We start from the raw sequence: 21,983 nt of genomic DNA, 5'->3' as shown, positions 1-21,983 counted from the left end.
AAGCAATGGCTGTCGGTGCCTATGGAGCCCACCATTAGTGTCATTTTGGGAGGATCAAGCAAGCTTGGATGGTGCTTTGTGAGTCAACACCACCGCCTGGCCAAGCTTTCAGCCAGAGACCTCGAGCTTATAAGTGATTTATTCTTGGTCTCAAATCCAGGCAAGGGCTGGAATCCAGCTTCCTGATCATCAGTGTATTGGTCCATTCCTCTGCTTATGGTCCCAGAAAGTCTTCCCAAAAGAAAAAGTGGGTTCTAGTTCTTCCTTTCCTCCCAGAGCACAAGACTTCCCATCTGATAATCAACCCCCAAGCCTAAGAGTGGAACCTCAACCCAATCCTAGAATATGGAGCTCCCAAATGAACTCTTGGTCCCAAGACTCAATGCTCAACTGCAATCGTGAATTCTGGACTCTGAAATGAAAACTCCTCCCTAGGGATAAAATCCTCACCCCAGCATGGAACTCAGACCCCCCAAACCAATACCTACCCCAAATCCTGCCTTCAGATATTGCAGCCTCTCCCCCCGGATAGAACCTTGTACCCTGAGAATCAACCCTTGGCCCCAGAGAGCAAAGCCCCACCACCTTCAGAACAAGCCCTGAATTGGGGGAAATTTTGGGAAATTCTGTTCTCAAAACCAGTCCAGGCTCTTCTTATATTTTGTTTCCTTAACACAACCTCAACTTGGGGACTATATGAGGGGAACCCAAGCTCCCTAAAATACTTTCCTTCACATTTCGTAGCAGGAGAACCAGAGGACTCTCACGCAACGGAAAGCCCCATTTCCAGGAAGGCTGCACTCTGATGCAGAAAGCTCCATGTAAGTGGCATCCCGGTTACTCACAGCCTCATCCCACCACTTCCTCCATCCTCTTGGCTCCACACCAGGGTCTGGATGTCTGGCTTGTCTCCTCAGCCCCAGAGGATCTGCCAAGCCTGGCTCAGGAGAGCAGAAAGCCCCTGTGCATCTCTCAGGCACTGGCTAGGTTCTTTGCACCCCCAAAAGAGAGGTTTTCCTTATTCATTCTTGGTCTGTTCAGATTTTCTTTCATTGTGAGTCAGTCTTGGTAAGTTGCATGTTTCTAGGAATTAATCCATTTCTTCTAGGTTATAACTTGTTGGCATATAATTGTTCACAGTAGATGAAAATATAAGAGGAAAGCGCCCTACAATTCTTCAGGTTTATGTGGTATCCGTTACAATGTCTCCTCTTTCATTGATGATTTTATTTATTTGTGTCTTCTCTTTTTTCTTAGTCTAGTTAAAGACTTGCCCATTTTGCTTATCTGTTTAAAAAACAAAACAGTTTTGTTGATCTTTTCTACTGTCATTCTAGTCTTTATTTCATTTAATTCCTTCCTTCTACTAACTTTGGGCTTAATTTGTTTTACTTTTTCTAATTCCCTGAGATATAAAATTAGGTTATTTATTTGAAATCACTCTTTTTTCCCTTAATGTGAGTATCTATCACTATTATCTTCCCTGTTAGAACTGTTTGTGCTGCATCTCATAACATTCCATTGGTTTGCTGTTTCCATTCTCACTTGTCTTGAGATTTTTTAAATTTCCCTTTTGACTGTTCAGGAGCATGTTGTTTAATCATATTAGTGAATTTTCTCATTTTCCTCCTATAATTGATTTCTAGTTTCATATCATTGTGGTCAGAAAAGACACCCAATAAAATTCCAACCTTCTTCAATACAGTAAGACTTGTTTTGTGGCTAACCTGGAGAACTGCTAAAGCAATCTTGAGCAAGAAGAACAGAGGTATCACACTTCCTTTCTTTTTAAGACAATTTCTTCTAAGACAAATTGCAAATTAAACTAAAAAGCTGTAAGTATCAAAACAATATGCTGTTAACATAAAAAACAGACATATAGATCAAAGGAACAGGATAGACAGCATAGAAATAAACCCACACATACACTGTCCACTAATTTTCAACAAAGATGCCAAGCATATACAATGGGGAAAGGATAGTTTCTTCAATAAAATGTGCTAGGAAAACTGGATATCCACATGCAAAAAAATTAAATGGACCCCCATCTCATAGTAGGTACAAAAATCAACTCAAAATGAATTAAAGATCTAAATGTAAAACCTAAAATCATGAAAACCCTGGAAGAAAACATGAGTTAAGCTCCTTGACACTGATCTTGGCAATGATTTTCGGGGGTTGACACTCAAAGCAGAGGCAACAAAAGAAAAAATAAATAAGTGCTGCTGCTACTGCTAAGTCGCTTCAGTCGTGTCCAACTCTGTGCGACCCCATAGACGGCAGCCCACCAGGCTCCGCCGTCCCTGGGATTCTCCAGGCAAGAACACTGGAGTGGGTTGCCATTTCCTTCTCCAATGCGTGAAAGTGAAGTTGCTCAGTCGTGTCTGACTCTTAGCGACCCCATGGGCTGCAGCCCACCAGGCTCCTCTGTCCATGGGATTTTCCAGGCAAGAGTACTGGAGTGGGGTGCCATGGCCTTCTCCGAAACAAGTAAGACTACCTCAAATTAAAAAGGTTTTTCATGCAAGGTAAAAAAATAAACAAAATGAAAAGGCACTCTATGAAATGGGAGAAAATATCTGCAAGCTATTTATCTGATAAGGGGCTAATTTCCAAAAATACATAAGAAACTCTTACAACTCAATAGCAAAAATGATAATAATACCAACTCGATTGAAAAATAGGCAAGGGACTCGTAGAGTCATTTTTCCAAAGAAAACATACAAATGGCCAGCAGGTATACGATAGTGTGCTCAACATCACTAATCATGAGGGAAATGCAAATCAGAACCACAATGAGGATCAGAACGTGGCAAAGAATCTCCCGCCAGCGCCGCAGACATGGGTTCGATCCCTGATCCAGGAAGGTCCTCTCTACCATGCAGCAACTAAGCCCGTGGGCCACAACTACTGAGCCTGCACTCTAGAAGCCTGGGCGCCACCACCACTGACACCCACGTGCCCTGGAACCCATGCTCTGCAACAAGAGAAGCCGCCACAACGAGAAGCCCGCACACCGCACCCAGAGCGCAGCCCCCGCTCGCCACAACCAGACCAGACGCCGACAGAGACGCAGCAAAGCCAAAACAAACAAGCCAAGTGATTTTAAAGCACACAGTGAGGCGGCACCTCACACCTGTTAGGAAAAGACAAGAGAAAACAAACGTTGATGAGGATGCGGAGCAAAGGGAGCCCTTGTGTGCTGCTGGTGGTGTGAACTGGGTAGAGCCGTTTTGGAAAACAGTGTAGAGGTTTCTCAAAAAATTAAAAGTAGACTACCATGTGAGCCAGTAGTGCCACTGCTGAGCATACATCCAAAGGAAACGAAACCACTTTCTTGAGGAGCTAATTTATACATCCAAGGTCATTGCCACATTATCCACGCTAGCCAAGATGTGGTAACAACCAAAGTATCTATTGACGGATGAATGGATAAAGAAAATATGGTGTATATATATATGTATACACAGATACGTCTGTTTGCATGTGTATAAATGGAATATTATTCAGCCATAAAAAGAAGGAAATCTTGCCATTTAGGGCAACAAGGATGAACATGGAGAGCCTAATACTAAGTGAAGTAAGCCACAGAAAACATAAAGAAAAATAAATACCATATCATATACTCATCAGAAAAGACCCTGATGCCGGAAAAGATTGAAGGCAGGAGGAGAAGGGGATGACAGAGGATGAGATGGTTGGATGGCATCACCAACTTGATGGACTTGAGTTTGAGCATGCTCCGGGAGTTAGTGATGGTCAGGGAAGCCCGGCGTGCTGCAGTCCATGGGGTCACAAAGAGTCAGATATGACTGAGCGACTGAACTGAACTGAATATCACTTATACGTGGATCTAAAAAAGGAGGGGTTGAATTAAAAGAAACAGAGAGTATAATAGTGGTTGCCAAGGGCTGGGAGGTGCAGTAAATCGAAATGTTGGTTAAAAATACAAACTTCAGTTACAAGGTAAGTTCTGAGTACCTAAGGTACAGCATGGTGACTATGGTTCCTAATACTTGTATACTTGAAATTTGCTAAGAGTAGATCTTAACAGTCTTACCAAACAAACAAAAAAAAAGTAACTATGTGAGAAGATGGATATGTTAATTAACTTGATTGCAGGAATGAGTTCATAATATATACATATACCTAATCATCACATAGTACATTCTAAGTGTATTACAATTTTATTTACCAATTATACTACAAGAAGCAGGGTTTGGGGGCGAGGAGGCTGTTTCCTACAATCAAGAAGAGTCAAGGGTCAAGGATAGAATCTGTTGCCTCCATCAGGGACAGGCACTCTCTTGGGTCTGAGCTCTGTCTTTGTGCCTAGAAGCTAAAGGAAAGTCCAGGGTCTCCAGGCAGGAAGAGGTTCTTGCTGGTCCTGCTGGGGTCAGGACGAGGTTCTTCGCGAACTCCAATCTAGCCTGAGAGCCAGGGTCAGGAATGGATATTAACCTAATGTTGATTCTGGACCTATGAAGAGGCCTAGAAAGAGGCTGGAACAGGACTTAGAAGTACAGATTTGGGGGACCTCTCTGGTGGTCCAATGGTTAGGAATCCGCCTTCTAATAGTAGAGGATGCAGGTTCGAACCCTAGGCAAGGAACTAAGACCCCACATGCTTCGGGGCATCTAAGCCCATATGCCGCAAACACTAAGCCTCTGCACTCTGAAGCCTGCGTGCCACAATAAAAGATTCCGCGTGCAAACGAGATACCCAAATAAATAAATATTTTTTAAATAAAGTACAGACTTTGATAATCCTGTGACAATCTGCCCCTCGGATTCTCCCGTGTAAAGTGGGGCTATGGATTCTGGTCATGGGACCCCACTGAGAAATCAGAGGAAGAAGTAGAAAGGCATGGTTTGAGGCTGCTCAAATGCAAGGTTCACACCCCTGGGAAGTCTCCAAGCTCAGGGCAGAGACAAAGAGCTTTTTTTCTCTCCTCTCTTCCCCTTTCCCACCTGCTGCCTCGTTTCTCAGCCATTTTTCCGCATTCTCTTTTACTCTATGGCCATCCATGCAGACCTTTGTGCTTTCCCTTCCCTTCACAGTTTAATAATTTAATAAGTACTGAGCCTCAGGGTGAGGGTCTGGGGCTTTGATCTCAGTCCTGGGAAAACAAGAGCAGCCTTGGCCTGTCTGGGCTGATTTATGGCCACCTTTTATGGTTTGTGTGTATGCTGGGGGAACTGGCCCCCACGGAGAGCGAGGAGCCACCTGAGAAAGCCTGGCCAGGTTGGGACTGAAAGCCACAGCAGAAGCCAGAGGCACAGCACAGCACAGGTGCCAGGGCCCCGCCTCCACCCAGCTGGGAGCCACCTGTGACAGATAGAGGGGGCATTAACTATTGATGGCATCCCAGCGGGCAGGGATGGAGCCAAGAGCTCAGAGCCAGCTCTGCCCCACTCTCTCCTCTTGGCTCTAAGGTCTCAAGGCCTTGGATGGGACACAGCTTGCAAGGGAAAACTCAAACATCAGCATGCTCACCCCTGACTTCCCAAGATGCCCCCTCGCCATGTACAGCCAAGCTCTTCCAAGCTGAGCCACCTGTATGCCTCACTGACCGCTGCCCCAGAGGTCAGAATCCTCCAACACATATCCATACAGGTTGCACCTCTCCAAATCTTCAAGTCAACCTTCTAAAGTGTCTCCCAAATCAATCTGCTTGCCTGGCTGCCCACAGCCCTGCCCTGGGAGAAGCCACGCCTCTCCTCCCCCAGAGGAGCAGGAGCCACCAGCCTTGCCCTCCCCTGCCCCTCTCTGGCCCCAGAGCCTTCCAAGGCATCTACAAGATCTTGGCACTCGTCTGTTCAGTGTGTGCTCAGCCGCTCAGTCGTGTCCAACTCTTTGTGACCCCAGCCGCTCAGTCATGTTCGACTCTTTGTGACCCCACGGAATGTAGCTCCTCTGTCCATGGAATTTTCCAGGCAAGAATACTGGAGCAGGTTGCCATTTCCTACTCCAGGGGATGTTCCCCACCCAGAGATCGAACCCGAGTCTCTTGCGTCTCCTTCATTGGCAGGGGGATTCTTTACCGCTAGTGCCACCTGGGAAGCCCCTCTTCTGTTTAAAGCCCTTTCAATAGCTGCCCTCAGGATGGTACACATCACAGTTGCCACAAGCATTCGTCCCCCTCAGGTGTCCCTCTGGAATTAACTTCTGCCATCCAGAAGAGGTCATCTAGCAAGGTCAGAGCCTTAAGACCTCATTAGCACCTGGTCCATCCAGGTGTCTGACCTTGGACAAGTCACTTCCTCTCTCCAGGGCTGAGAACTCTAAACCTGGGCTGAGAAAGAAGCTAAAACATAATGACCTCTCGGGTCTACTTGGGTTCTAATGTTAGAAGTCAGTGGCTATGCCTCTTCCACCAGCCCCATGCACATACCTGACCAGCTTCAGGGAGAATGTATTCGAAGGACAATTGCTGGTAAGATCAGGGTTTTAAAAGGAAAGCAAAGCGAAGCAAAGCAACCACAGAGAAGAAGGGCTACAGGCCCCTTCTGCCACTGCTGTCTGAACTGGATGAGCGATTCATAGGCCACGGGCATCTCAAGGGCAGAGACGACATCCAGTGCCCCCCTCCCTATTCTCCACACCCAGCACCAGGCCCAGCACAGAGGGCACCAACACACGAAATGAATCAGCGGGAGCATCCTCACAGTTGCATTCAACTCTGATAAAGGCAAAGTGTCTCCTCTCCTTGCTCTCAAGGGTACCTGGACGCCCCCATCTAGACACACGCACAGCCCCATTCCCTGGAGAAGGTCGGCCTTTCAGTAGATGCCAGGCAGAGGCTGGGGGTCAGCCAAGGGGAAAGAAGAAGATGAAAGCCAGGAGCGTGTGGAAGCGCCACCACCCTCATCGAAGGACAGAAACCTCCCTGGCAAAGTTCTCCCTCTCCTGCCCCCACATAACTTCTGGAGCGGCCAGCATGGCGTGACGGGGCAACAGAGGCAAAGAAGGCCATCTGGAAAAGCCAGAAGACATACTTCCCTCCCCTCTCCATCATCTCAAGAAGGTTCTCTCTCCTCCTCCTGCCCTGCCCCCACACAGACAGCCTGTGGGACCAGCAACCTGCTTCCACAGGTAGAGAGGCAAGGGAGCAGCCGTTCAGTGATTTTCTGCAGGAAGTTCCATGGCTTGGAGGGCTGGGATGACACCAGCCAGCACTCAGCCCTCCCCAGTGGCTCAGCCGTAAAGAATCCACCTGCAGTGCAGGAGACCCAGGTTCGATCCCTGGGTTGGGAAGATTCCCTGGAGGGGGGCATGGCAACCCACTCCAGTGTTTTTGCCTGGAGAATCCCATGGACAGAGGCTATAGCCCCTAAGGTAGCAAAGAGTGGGACACAACTGAAGTGACTTAGCACACACATACTCAGAGCCAGCTCTGTCCTCAACACGGCTTGTGTCAGACCCCTTCCAGGAGCAGCCTCCTCTGCGCCCCCCACACCCAGCTCAGTATTCTCAACTGGGGTGGTACTGTCTCCTCTGGATGGCTTTTTTATGTTTTGCCACTCCTTGCAGCTTGCAGGATTTCAGTTCCCTGACCAGGGATTGAACTCGGGCTCTCGGCAGTGAGAGCACAGGGTCCTAACCACCGAACCACCGAACCACCAGGGAGCTCCCCCACTGGGGTGCTTTTTAAAATATTGGAGAGTCGTTTTTTTAATGACACCGGTGACCAGTGACATTTAATGGGCAGGGGTCACAGATGCTAAATGAATAGTTCTACACCCAACCTGACAGGAGCAGCCCTGCCCCCAGGGACACAAAGCCAACCCCTACTCATTTTCAGATCACTTCCCTGGTCATTTCACAACCCAGACCCCCAAGACCAGGTCATGTTCCCCCAAGTTCCCAGTCTTCTCTTTCACAGTCCTCATCCAAATATTAGTGCTTGTGTAAGAAACTGAGAGTTGGTGATGGACAGGGAAGCCTGGCGTGCTGCAGTCGCAAAGAGTCGGACACGACTGAGCCACTGAACGACAAAGACGAGAAACTAAAGAAGGATTTGACGGAACAGTTAAAGTAGTGCCCCAGCCTCCAGGGGTAGAGCACAACCCTCCGCCTCTAGTGCGGGCTGCACACACGACTTCCCTTCAAAGAGTGCAAGATGGAGGAGAGGAAAATGCACCTTCAGCTTCACAGTGGAGAAGCCTGATGAGCTCTACCTCAGCCTGTGATCAAGGTCCTCAGCCACAGTGATGAGTCATGTTGATGATACGTACTGTTCATATGCTGCAACTAAAGTGGGACTTCACCGCTATGGTCTTTCTCTCCAAAACCTAGAGCCGTAGTCTAATCATGAGAATATCAGACGACTCCCAGTGAAAGGACCGTCTACAAAATATCTAACCAACACTCCTCAAAATTGTCAAGGTCATCCAACACAAGAAACGTATGAGAAACTGTCACAACCAAGAGGAGCCTAAGAAAACACAACTGTATATATAAAATGTAGTAGCTATAAATATAATGTGGCATCTTGGATGGGAGCCTGGTACAGAAAAAGAACACGGGGGAAAACTGAAGAAATCAGAGTAAAGTATCGACATCAGTTAAGAACCATTTTCAATACTGGTTCACTAATATCACAAATGTTCCATACTAATGTCAGATGCTAATAAGGAGGGAAACTGGACATGGACTACGTGGAAACTCTACTATTTTGCAATAATTCTGTAAATCTAAAACTGTTCTAAATGAAAAGCTGTGGGGTTTGGTTTTTTTTTTTTTTTAGAGTTGTAGGGCCAAAGTCAGAGAGATCTTGGCTAGAATCCCAGCTCCACCTCATACCAGCCATGTGAGCTTGGGCAAGTTACTTAACCTTTCTGAGCCTCAGTTTATGCATCTTTGTGCTGTGCTTAGTCACTCAGTTCTGTTCGACTCTTTGCGAGTCCGCGAGTCCATGGACTGAAGCCTGCCAGGCTCCTCTGTCCTTGAGGATTCTCCAGGCAAGAATACTCCAGTGGGTTTCCACGACCTCCTCCAGGGGATCTTCCCAACCCAGGGATCGAACCCAGGTCTCCCACATTGCAGGGGGATTCTTTATTGTCTGAGCCCCCAGGGAAGCCCATCTATGCCTCTATAAATGGGGATAATAATCATACTTACTTCACATGACTGTTTTAAAGGTTAAAGGGGATAGTAGGTGTAAACAGCTTAGCATAGTTTCTGGCACGTAAGTGTGAGTAACTGCTATCATATTCTGATTCATTTGTTCATTTGCCGTTCTTGTTCTGAGCTAACTCCCAGGCTGGAAGGGGAGCTCCATGGCAGCGAGCCCTCATCTTCTTGTGTTCTACCGTATCCTCGAGCCTAGAAGAACAGCTGCCTCATCACTGATGCTTAGTCTGTGTTTGTTAAACAACAGAATGAGCCCTTCCCATCAGAGTATCCTTGGAACCCCAACTCTCACCCTGGGAGAACTTCAGTTCCGGAGCCCAGTGCAGAGCCCTGCCTACCCCCAGACCTGCAGCTAGAGTGCAGAGAAAGCCGAAGCCTCCCACCTGCCTTCTGGTGACTCTTCCTCCTCTCCGAGCCCTGCTTCTCTCTCCACCCTGCCCCACAGACATCAGCACCTGCTCATTTCCTAAAGCAGCAGGATCCATGTAATGACCTCTGATAAACATCTTTTAATAAACCCTGTAGCTGGATCTGTCATCCAGAAGCTATATTCTCCTCACTTCCGGCCCTCACCGCCATCTCCTCCCACTTCCTGGGCTGGCCCATTAGTGCCTCTGGTCTCACCAGGTAGACCTTCAGGCCCCCAAGGCCCCTGGACTCCAGCTTGCTGAGGAATGGCCAACAGGCTGCCCCGGCTATTCCATAAGCCGGACCCTCCCCACCGGCCTGGAGTCTCAGCGGCCTGCCTGGCTCTGCCTGTGCCACCCAGCCTGACCACTGGCCAGTCCACTTCCCTCCAGCCCCGCCGGCAGTTTTCCCAGGCGTTACCAAGGAGACCACTCACATCCTACCCAGAGTTGCCAAAGCAACCAGCTCAGTGAGGAGCAGCCCCTCGGCTTCCAGCCCCTGGGTGTGAAGGACCAGGAGTGAGAGAGTCACAGGCCAACAGGAAATGGGCCCAGGCAGCTGGCGCACCCAGGTGGAGGCAGCCCTAGCATGCCCTAGGCAGTGCCCTGCTCCTGTTCTCCTTCCTGCCACCTCTTCCTCCTCTGTTACTGCCCTGATGGTGCCCACAGCACCACCATCTTTGGCTCTGATTTAGAGCCAATGCCTGGACCTCAGTGTACACATCTTAGAACTAGGCGCTTGTCATCCCAGATGCTCAGGGAGAAGAAAGTCCCAATATGCAGAAATTCCCCCCAAGGCTAATTTCCTCCCTCATGGACTTTGGTGTCCTAGATAAAAATCCCAGTTCTGCCATTTCTTATTCTGGACAGCACTCTTAGAATACATGAGTCTCAGTTTTCTCGCCTATAAAATGGGAATAATAATACCTTCTTTCCACTTACTGAATGATTAAATGAATTAACCTACAAGAATGCACCCAGCATAGTGCCAAGCATCAGGTCTCACACTTCTTAAAAATCCTTTCATTCTTCTGAGGAATAAGAGCCCTCCTGGCCATAGCCATTGGTCAGAAATGCTTCCAGATTCACCCACGGGAAGCCTAGATGAGGCCATCAGCTTGGCTGTCCCACCCAGCCCTTTCAGCTTGGCCTAGGACAGAAGGCCTTTAGCTTATTAATCTCCCAGCAGTTCAAGATGCTTCATTTGCTCTTCCCCTCTTCTCTGCGGATGCTGCAGTTTAAAGGAAATCACTACATTCATCTGCTCAAAAGCCACCCATAGCTCCTACTGCCGACAGGATCGACCCAAACTCATTCTGGCATCCGAGGCCCTGTGAGATCTGGCCTCAGCCTATCTTCAGAGATCGACCCGTTCGTCTCCCTACTGTGGGTCTCGCATCCCAGATGGGAAGGGCTGCTCACTGTCTTTGCCAGCACCTTGCATTTTCCTACTTCTGTGCCTTTGCCTCCATGCCCTCACCAAGATGCCCTTGAATGCCCATTCCAAATCTTCATCCAACTTCAGGCTCCTCTCCTCTGGGAAGCCTGATTTCACCAACTCCAAGAATACCAGAATGGGTGTGTTCTGAGGCCACACAGCCTTGATAGTTCTCAGACTCTGAGGCATATCAGAATGACCTGGGGCTCCTGTTAAATATACAGGTTTGGGGGCTCTATCACCAAGGTATTCTGAGACAGTTGGTCTGGCCTGGGGGCTGGGAACCTGCATTTTAGATGTGTTTTCAGTTGATGCTGATGCAGGTGAGAGAAAAACCTCACTTTGAGAAACACTGGCCCAAAGGAACAGAAAGTTCTCTTGAAAGTGTCCGATGACCGGCTGATGGGTCTACAAGGCATTTTCTCTGCAGAGGAGGTGGAAGGGTGGGGTCGGGGGCTGGAAAGGAGCACACAAGAACCCTATGGTACTCTCCCTCTTCTGGGGCCCTGTCCAGAGGCCAGGAGACTGCTCCCCAGTTTCTCTAACACAATGGAAGACAGGCCCACCAAGAGTGAATTCTATGGTGGCAAAATGTACAGTGGTCACAAGAGTGAACTCTAAAGTCAGAGAGACGTGGGTTTGAATCCCAGCTCCATCAGTTTCAAACTGTGCGGTCTGGGATTAGCTATTTAACTTCTCTGAGCCTCTCTTTCTCCATCTATAAAATGGTGACAATGATAGCTCCCCCCCTCAGAAATAATCCACATGGAAGCACTAGGCACGCAATAACCACCCAACACATGTGGCTCTTATAAATGTTACTGTGATGGTTAACAATACAGAGTTCAAAGGTCAGACTAAATAAAAACTCAACAGGGTGTGAAGGACAGATGCTCCAGGTTCAGCATGGGAGCTGTCTCAACTCAGCTCCCTGAAGTCTTGGCGTGGCAGAGGAGGCCGCCAGCCCCCACCCCTTCACCACGCCAACTCTGTCTGCTGCAAGGCTGGGGGGTGGACAGATGAGCTAACCTAACCTGCAAGTGTCATGGCAGCCCAGACAAGGGCTGTGGGAATATCTGTGAGCTGAGCAAAGAACGGAAGCCTTAAGTTTCCGATTATGGCAGTCTGGGTCATGACACTGAAGACTATTGATAGGGGAGGGGCGAGATGAAAGGAATACTTTAGGAGGATCCCTTTGGCAGCATCAAAGGAGGAACGAGAGGCAGAGGGGTCAGCTACTGCAATACCTGGGCTGAGGACCCAGATGGGGGGAGTACCAGCAAGGCTGTGAAGGCTGAAAAATGGCTAGGACCTTGTCCTAGGCAAATGCACCCCCCCACCCCACCCCAGAGCAGTGAGGAGGTTAAGAGTCTGACAGACAAGTTCCTGTAGCTCACTCTGGTCCACCTCAAAGAGTCAAAGCTCCTTGGTCAACCTTAGACGCGCCCCCACTGCCTGTCAGGAGCCTCGGCCACCACAGAAAAGAGACTTTGAAGACAACAGGTGTCTGGCAGGCGCAACCCCCAGCCAAAGCCAGAGGGGGATGATCCCCCTACATCCGTCACAACCAGTGGCTTTGTCAAATGTCCAATTCAAAAGCACCAGCTTTAAAAAGATGGAAGGCTCACTCCATGGCACAGACCCAAAAGAACCAAAAACGGGTGTTCAAACAAAAACTTAAACACAAATCTTCACAGCACAAAATTCACAATAACCAAAAAGTGGAACAATCTAAATAGCCATCAGCTGGGAAGTGCGTAAGCGAAACGTGGCAAATCGACACTACGGAATGTTATTCAGCCACCAGAAGGAAAGAAGGTACATGTTAGGACATGGATGAACCTTGGAAACACTCGGCTAAGTGAAAGGAGCCAGACACAAAAGGACAAATGTACTGAGAGTCCATCTAAGGGAAATGTCCAGTGTGGGCAAACGCATAAAGACAGAAAGGAGACGAGTGGTTGCTGGGGACCAGGAGAGGGAGTAATGAGGAGTGACTGCTTCACGGGCACAGGCTCCCCTTCTGGGATGATGAAAAGGTTCTGGAACTACGTAGAGGGGTGGCTGTACAACATTGTGAACGTACTAAATACCACTTAAACAAGGTTAAAACGGTGAATTTTATGTTATGCGAATTTTACCACAATAAAAAAAAATGACAGGAGGTGGCCTTTCCCATCCCCATCCCGTCTTTGGGTGACCACGGCAGACTGGGCCTCCCCGAAGGCTTTCCCAGTTACCTTCCCCCCAGTACCAAGCACCAAGTAGGCAGGCACTCAGAAAAGAGAGGGAAGGATGAAGATCTCTGTTGTCTGTATCTGTCTCCATGAAGCATGAACCCCCTACTCCAGTCACCCGGGGCCCATCCCTGAGAGTATCCACACACATTTACTCATCCTGCCCCAAGCCTTTGCTGCACGCCCCTTGCCCTACCCTCCTGCCCATATCTAGGACGCCCCCTGCACCCCTTGCCATCTACCCAATTTCTACAGTTCCTTCCATGTCCAACTCAAATTCTTCCCTGATTCCCCATTTCTGACCTCTGCTCACACATATCTGGGATTTTAACAATCCAAACAAGTATTTGATGCCATCCCTTCCCTCAGCCCCACCTTATCAAGCAGATCTTCATTCTGTGAATGTCCAGGGATGTCACGAGCCCTCACCCCTGACCCAGGCACATAACCAGCTCTTCACAACTGTCTGTTGGTCCTTATCGCGGATCTATACTTTGGACCTCTCCCCAGACACTCCTAGACCAACACTGTTCAGACCCCAGTGTGAATCACCAGCAGTGGAGTGAGGTCAGGGTGCCTTCAGGAAGAAGACCAAAGTCTACCACCTGACAGGTGATGGAAGAGCTTCATTTCATGTCAGCCTGACAGCTAGACCAATCTTAGATCTCTAGTTAGAGTCCCAGGGTCCCCATTATGCCAGGTCCTTTCCAGTTGTTTTAATTAAAATGGTAAGAAATCAATAGATGGCAATTATGGAAGGAGAAAAAACAATCGAGAGTTCCCTGCCCCAGTAAATTTCTGGATGGATACTGATAAGAAGCAGAGTTGAAATTCTGGGTGAGTACAAAGCAGAATTTGGGGTGGACAGTCTTAGAATCACAGCCAGTATCAAGGTCATACCAATAAATGGGGTTGGAATTCTGGATGACCATTGATGTGTCAGAGAAAACCCCTAGCTCAATGCTGATATAGTTAAAAAGGAACTTGGAGTGAACGTTAAAACAATCACAGAATAAAAGTGATGGTTCTCTTAGGATGGGGAAAAGTCAGGCTGAGAAGCCAAATTAGGAGGCCCTAGACCTTCGAAGGACGGAAGTCAGCCTTCATGGCATGTTCTAATCCTTCATCCCAGGCTCGGTAGGAGCAGAACCAAAATTCTCATGGCCCCTCCTGTAGGTGTGTGGTTAGGGACAGGGGAGAATGAATCCTGGAAAACCAAGCCAGAAGGGAGATGGACAGGGGAGGGAGACTGCTGGGGTGAGGAAAATTTCTCCCCCATTTACTCCCACTGAATAAGAACTGATCCCTATAAATCAGGGAGGCAGCATAAGGTGACTTTCTCAGGCCAGACAGGTGCGGAGTCAGGCAGAGAAGGAGGCTAGGGTGGGAGGAGGGAGATAGGAGGGCCTCAGACCCTCTCCTGCCCACTCCCTCCCTTGTCAAAGACTCCAGTCCCAGAGACTTCACATCCCTACAATCCCAAACTGTAGGTTAAAAGGGTGCAATTATGGAAGCCTTCTCTGGGCTTCCCTAGGGTCATGGATGGAACACAGCCTTCTCGGGGTAATTGATGAGCATTCCAGTGCCAAGTCAGCTCACTGGCCCCCAGCTAACTCCTGCCCTTGAAGGACTCAGCCTGACTTTGCCACCTTCTCTTGACTGGCCCACTGAGTAAACAGGCAAATCATTCTCCCTTCCCCTCATTTCTCTCCCATGTAAGAGAGAACACTGAACTGGATTACAAACACAGGTTCCACCATCATTAGGAATCTTTTTTCAGTGCTCAGAAAGTCATCATACATGCAATACTTACAGCTTATTTCTGATGATTAAAAATAATACTTGCCTGCAATACTTAGAGCTTATTTCTGATGATTAAAATTAATATTTGCTTGTTGTAGAAATTTTAGAAAAGAGCAAAATATTAAAAAGAAAAGAAAAACTCTAATACCATCTCATTACCCAGAGGAAACCATGGTTAACCTTTTGGAAACTTTCTTTCCAAGGTTGCTTGATTTCTGTGGGGGAGGGGCATCCATAACATTTTAACAAAATTGGGCTCTGCTGTTTATACAGCTTTGCCACTGCTTCTTACAACTGTCATTACGCTGCTGTGAGCATTTTCCCAAGTGATCAAATGCTCTTCAAAAATACTATTTTAAAGGTTGCCTAATACTCCACCAAGAGGATTCACCATGATTACAGGGCATTTAGATTGTTTTCTAGTACAAACAACACTGCCATCGCATCCTAGGCTTGTATACAAGTATTTGCCTTCATCTCCATTTCTTCAGGATCGATTCTGCAGGCAGAGTCACAAGGCCAATGGAAATGATATTTTAAAAGGGTTTGATGTGTGCCACCATATTAATTTTCAGAAAGACAATAAACCCATTAATGTGCTCAAGATGAGTGAGAGGTGGTTTTTTAAGTGTCAGAGTTAGAATGCAGGATTGTGGTCCTGTCTCTTCTCCTCTCCCCAGTTCTGAAGGTTAACTGTCCAGCAAAAGAGAGGGTAGCATTCCAAGACAGAAGATACAGGTCTGCAGTCTAGCTCTGCCGCTCTGGCTTTGGGATCCTGAAACAAGCACTGGTTCTCCTAACTGTGAAATGGGTATGACGAGCTCTGAGTACTATGCAGAGCAGTTTCCTTGCTCTTTTGAAAAGGTATTTGTGAAAGTTCTTTGTAAACTTGCCCAAGAGCTTCCCTTCCTGACTCTTAGTCATCTGAATGCCCAGTCAGTGCTAGCTGGTTTTCAGGATGATAGAAAAAAGAGCTTTCTGAAGGGAATCGGTGGGCTCTGAGGGCCTGAGAAGGCCCAGGTGAGTCTTCAAAAGGTCAGAGACAGCACTGAAGAGCTAAAGCAAAGAACAGGGCCCTGAGGGTGCTGAGCAGGTGGGTGGACTTAAGAGGGCAAAGACCTTGAGATCTGTCTCAAGGCTCTCAGGCCATCCTTTCTAGAGTTCTGACTGGACATCTAGCCTTTGGGGAACCAGAAACCAAGCTGATTCGGTGGATACAACAAGTCAGTAGCTGCAGAGGACTTCAGAGGCCACCAGCTCTGGTCCCTTCTTCCAGGCTGTTATTATGCGGCCCTGTATTTTTAAGACCCTCCAGTCGGAAAGGCAACTAGCGTTTCCAGCCATCACCTCTCCAGCCATGGGCAAATGAAAAAGGAGACCGTGGTACTTCTCTTGGGAAGCACAGCTAGCTGGCCGGCCTGAGCATCCTGCCACACTTCCCCATCCACCGGGCAAATGCCCTTCCTCACCCCCGGCACGCTCGCCTAGCACCGTGGCCTGAGGGGACTCCAGTGACGTTTCTGGTGTGCTGGAAGAACTGCGTAGACCCCACGGAACGCCATCCTCCCTGATTTTCGCCATCATCACCGGCAGCCCCCCACCTCCAGCGCACCCCCAATGGTCAGAGATGCATCTCCCGCCTCCAAAGACGCACAACAGGTGGCACCTGTCTGGCCTCCCCAACCACACCTCTCCACCTGTCCCTGCCCCTCCACCTGCACCCCCGTCCGCCAGCTGAGCCTGGCCCCGGCGGAGCCTTACCTTTGAGGTTTTGGGGGTGGGCCCGCGGCGCCCGGCTCGGGTTTCCTCGGGGCAGAGAGGGAATACTGGAGAAGTTGTTACCCATGGCATCCGGCCCCAGTGGGGTTCGGCACTCGCAGGGGGCAGGCGAGGCTGGGCAGGAGCGGAGGTACGGTGTGCAAGTGTGTGCGCGCGCGGGCGGGCGCGCGCGCCGCCGGGGGAGGGCCCTGGTGGGGCTGCGGCGGGGGGCGGGCGGGCCGCTCCTCTCCTCTCCGTGTCTGGGCTCCGCGGTCCTCGGCGGGTCCTGCCCGCCGCGGGGGTTCCTCGCGCGAGCCGGCTACCTGCCTGCCATTTTTCGCGGCGGGCGCGCCCCTGGGCCGGGGCCGGCGGCGCCCGGGGCTCCCTTCTTCCTCCCGCTGGCGCTCGGGTTCCGGCTGTTGGCTCCCGCACGCTTCCCCCGGGCCATAGAGTCGGGGCTCTCGGCGCGGGCGCTCAGCGGCTCGGCCTGCCCGGAGGCTCGGCGGCTTGGCGGCCGGCTGGGTCCCCGCCCGCGGGGACGACCGAGGCGGCGACGTGCGCGGTGCCCTCCCGCCGGCGGCTCGACATGGAGCGGGGCTCCGAGGAGCGCGGGGTGTGCCGGGCGCTCTCGCGGTGGTGGGTCTCCCCCCGCCCCCGACGCCGCGCTCCCGCCCCCGCCGGGTCCCCCGCGCGACCGCCGCCCCCGCCCCCAGCCGTCGCCAGGATTCCCTCGCTCCGGTTGTTATGGTGACAGCTGCGCCGGTGAATGAGCGTCTTAGTGACACGCGCGCGCCCGCTCAGCCAGATGTGGCGCGGGGCGCGCGACGTTCCCGGCCAACACTAGCCCGTCTTGGCCTGGCGGGGGAGCAGATAGGGGTCAAATATCAGACAGAGATTGGGGCTCCAAGGGTTGGGTTTATTCCCCTCACCAACGGTGGCGCTTGGTCTTGAAAACAAGGGAAACCATACAGTAAGAACGGTGAACTCCCTGGATACCAGGCCCGGGACGAAGAAACTCTCATTTCCGATTTCTCTAGTAGCAGGAACAGTGCCTGGCATACAATAAAAGCTCCAGAAAATATATATGTGTGTATATATATATGTGTGTGTGTGTGTGTGTGTATATATATAATTAAGTGGATGGATGGCTGAATAAATTAGATGAGATTAAGAATCCCACCCACTCTTTCCTATCTTGCAAGATGGCGGTTGAAAAGGCTGAGAAGCCAGATATTAAGGAGAAAAAACCTGAAACCAAGAAGGCTGATGCTGGCGACAAGGCTAAAAAGGTGAAGAAGGTTAAGAAGGGGAAGCCCCACTGCAGCTGAAACCCTGTCCTGGTCAGAGGAATTGGCAGATATTCCGATCAGCTATGTACTCCAGGAAGGCCTTGTACCAGAGACAGTATTCAGCAGCTAAATCCAAGGTTAAAAAAAAAAAAGGTTCAGGTTCTTGCTACTATAACAAAACCAGTTGGTGGCGACAAGAATGGTGGTACCTAAGTGGTCAGACTTCACAAAACGCCTAGGTATTACCCTATGGAAGACGTGCCTCAGAAGCTGTTGAGTCACTGCAGAAAACCCTTCAGTAAGCATGTGAAAAAGCTGCGTGCCAGCGGCATCACTCCCGGGACTATTCTGATCATCCTCACAGGGCACCACAGAGGAAAGAGGGTCATTTTCCTGAAGCATCTGGGCAGTGGCTTGTTGCTTGTGACTGGGCCTCTGTCCCTCAGTTGAGTTCCTCTGCGTAGAACACACCAGAAATTTGTCATTGCCACCTCCACCAAAATCGACATCAGTGGTGTGAAAATCCCAGAACATCTCACTGACGCTTACTTTAAGAAGAAGCTGCATAAGCCCAGACACCAGAAGGGTGAGATCTTCAACACAGAGAGAAATAGGAAATCATAGTGCAGCGCAAGGTTGATCAGAAAACCGTGGACTCATACATTCTGCAAAGAATCAAAGCTATCCCTCAGCTCCAGGGCTACCTGCACTCTGTGTTTGCTCTCACAAATAGAATTTATCCTCACAAAGTAGTGTTCTGAACTTCTTACAAAGAACATAATTAAATAACTGGTCCATTTCAAAAAAAAAAAAAATCCCACCCAGCACCTGACCGTTTGCTCTCAGTCAGCTCCAAGGGGCACTGGGACAAAGACTCAGAACAAGAACCCCAGGCTGTTCAGTTACTGGACACAAAAAGGCTTTGGGAGCCTTTAGATGAACACAGACTGAACCTAGAAAACTGGATGGAGGGCCAAGCCTCAGGGATGAATCTCAGGAACAAACTGTCAGAGAACCACCAACTCTGAACTGAGTGGTTCTGTCAGCTCCAAGAAGTGGGGGTCTCTGTGGCTTGTGGCAGTCAAAGAAAGCTTCCTGGAGGAAAGGGCCTTCAGCAAGTCACCTGTTCACATGACTCATCCATCCTGAAGCTCAGCACTGATACTAGGACCTGCAGGAAGGGAAGGGAGTCATCATCTACTTGGACAGGGGGGCATTTTCTCCCCTTTTTTTTTTTTTTTGGACTATAATTCATTTACAATGTTGTGTTAGTTTCAAGTGTATAGCAAAGTGATTCCGTTATACATATACATATGTCCATTCTTTTTCAGATCATTTTCCCATGTAGTTTACAGTACTATCCTTCTCCCTGTCTGGTCAGGGCTAGAAGATGAGCCAAGGTCCTGCTGGGAGAGAGAATCTGCCTTCCTTTTCCATCACCTCTAGCTCCCTGACTGGTTTCAACAACTCTGATCCAGAATCCAGCAAGGACACGGGCTGGCTTCAGGCATCTCATCCATCCTCTTCAGGGTGGTTCTTTCCGCAAGCCTTCATGTGACAGCTCCTCATTATTCAGGCACAGTTCATGTATCACCTCCTAACTGTCTCTGACCAGCCCAGCCAGAGAACCACCCCCCCCCCAACTCTCAGTTATGCTCCATACCATTACTCTGTGCTATCTTCTGGAATTAATTTGAAAGTAGACTTTCCTTTCCCCCCTGGTTTATGGTCTACCTCCCCGCACGGTGAGTGGAGCAAGCAGGTCAACTCCATTCACCATGATGTCACCAGCCTCCAAGAGAATCCCTGGGACATGACAGACTGTCCAACACTGCTTGTGAAATGGACGAATCCCCCTGCCTGCCAGGCGAATTCCACCAAGAGGCGTGGGAGGAAAGCCTCTGAACCATCCCTTTATCCCCTCTCCTGCCCTCCACCCCCACCCCATTGCAGGCATCACATCCTTAAATGTCTGGGACTCCAGGCGAGCTAGAAATATCCTTGACAGCTGCTCTCTGGGGTCTGGAGGGAAAGACAGCTCCCTTCTCCGCCCCCAGCCTCTTAGATGCCCAGGATCACGTGCCCGGCCAGCTGCAAAATGGAAGTGGCAGGTCAGGGGTGCTGTCTTTTTATGGGCGTATCTGCCCGAGGCTCACGCCAGCTGATGACTCATGCGTCAGAAATCCATGGGCTCTGAATGGCAGCACACTCATCCATTTGCACACACACTTTTACTCTCTCACACACTCACTCCTACACAAATACCCACACCCTCACACACTCATATAGCCCTGAAGCCTGCTGGAATGAGGTCACTCTAGGCTGCTGCTGGCATCAGAATAAATCTGAAGACTGTATAGACGAGAGTAGTTCCCCTGGAGGGTGTGCAGAGTGCAAGCCCTTGGTAGGATTTACCGACAGTGGCTGGGGGGGAAGCTTGTCGTCTCCTTCCCTGCCTTGGGGGGATGGGCTGGGACACAGAAGGGATGGGGCCTGGTGAGGCCCCATGGTAGAGGGAGGCAGGGATGTCATGGGTCCCATGTGGTCTAGACCTGGGGCTCTGGGCCAAGCAGGGGAGAAATGGAGAAGGTCACAGGGAAGGAGAGACGAGGGGACCAGACACCGGTGCCTGCCTTGGGGTCCAGAGGCTCTGCTGACACCAGGGAGCTGCAAAGGAGGGCAAGAGGCATTAGGGACCAAGGCAGGGAACTGAAGGTAGGACAGGAACATCTCCTGATCTCAGAGGCTGAGGAGATGATGGGAGCATCCACAAGGCTGAGATTAGGGTGAGATGAGCGAGGCGTCCCTGTGTGATGAAATGAAAGGGGGCACTCACCCTTGGAACCAAGCAATGAACAGCCACCCTGCTCTTGCTCGGGTTTGAGTGTGATGCCTCTGAAATCTTTTACCCTACGTCACGGGTCCCCAACCAGTGGGCCACGGACCAGCACCAGTCCATGTCTTGTTAGGAACCAGGCCACATGGCAGGAAGTGAGTGGTGGATGAGCAAGTGGTGAGTGAGTGATCGAAGCCTCATCTGTTTTACCACAGGGCCTCCTCACATTACTGCCTGAGCTCCACCTCCTGTCAGATCAGCAGCAACATTAGATTCTCACAGGAGCACAACCCCTACTATCACTGTCTCCCATCACCCCCAGATGGGGTCATTTAGCTGCAGAAAAACAAACTTAGGGCTCCCACTGATTCTGCATTATGGTGAATTGTATAATTATTTCATTCTATATCACAATGTAATAATAATAAAGTGCACAATAAATGTAAAGTGCTTGAATCATTCCCCCACCCTATCTGTGAAAAATTTGTCTTCCACAAACCCAGTCCCTGGTGCCAAAAAGCTTGGGGACCGCTGCCTTATGTCATCTCCCTAGACCGGCCCTAGTTTTCCCAAGGAGCTCTGCGCTATGGTGGCAGGGGGGACACCACTGTCAGGTGGCAACTCACTGTAAGTCTCTGGCCAGGCAGGGACCTGGAGGAGGTGGGTGTGGCTGCACGGGACCCAGGGCAGCTGAGGGTGACCCCTCCAGGGGACCTGTGCCTCAGAAACCCTTTCCTGGCAACAGTGGTGGTTGGACCCAGCTCAGAGGAGCAAAGAACTACAGTACCCTTCTTTCCCTGGACATTGGGTGGAATCCCTGAGGCTTCAAGCATCCTTCACCAAAGAGGCTGCCAGGAGGCAGGAAGTGGCATCTGAGGCCCCAAGGGCCCTTCCCAGCCCCAATTATGAAGAGAGGAGGGAGAAGGAGCCTGCCAGGAAGAAGATCTGGATGAAGTCACTGTTTTGGTGGCTTCAATGGAAGCTATTAATACCCATAAGGTGGTGCTCCAGCACCTGTCACCGTGGCAACCCCGCCTCCCCAGCAGTGTAGATTCTGAAAGCTCTGCCCAAGGGGGTGGG

At 50.0% G+C, this 21,983-nt stretch overlaps 1 protein-coding gene and 1 pseudogene across 1 annotated transcript in view; one reads left to right on the top strand and one right to left on the bottom strand.

The window, feature by feature from the left end:
- Nucleotides 1–16,866, bottom strand: part of NEURL1 (neuralized E3 ubiquitin protein ligase 1) — a 71,848-nt gene extending 54,982 nt beyond the window's left edge. Inside the window, exon 1 of the mRNA XM_068961754.1 lies at nt 16,782–16,866. Within this exon, the coding sequence (XP_068817855.1) occupies nt 16,782–16,866 (85 nt within the window). The remainder of the gene's footprint in view (nt 1–16,781) is intronic.
- Nucleotides 16,867–17,980: 1,114 nt separating this feature from the next.
- On the top strand, nt 17,981–18,828 carry LOC138070109 (large ribosomal subunit protein eL6 pseudogene; annotated as a pseudogene).
- Nucleotides 18,829–21,983: the final 3,155 nt, after the last annotated feature.

The sequence above is a fragment of the Capricornis sumatraensis genome, chromosome 23 (genome assembly GCF_032405125.1).
Source record: "Capricornis sumatraensis isolate serow.1 chromosome 23, serow.2, whole genome shotgun sequence".
Classification (NCBI taxonomy): Eukaryota; Metazoa; Chordata; class Mammalia; order Artiodactyla; family Bovidae; genus Capricornis; species Capricornis sumatraensis.
The sequence above is the reverse complement of the archived record's forward strand: the minus strand, read 5'-3'. Positions and strand labels throughout refer to the sequence as shown.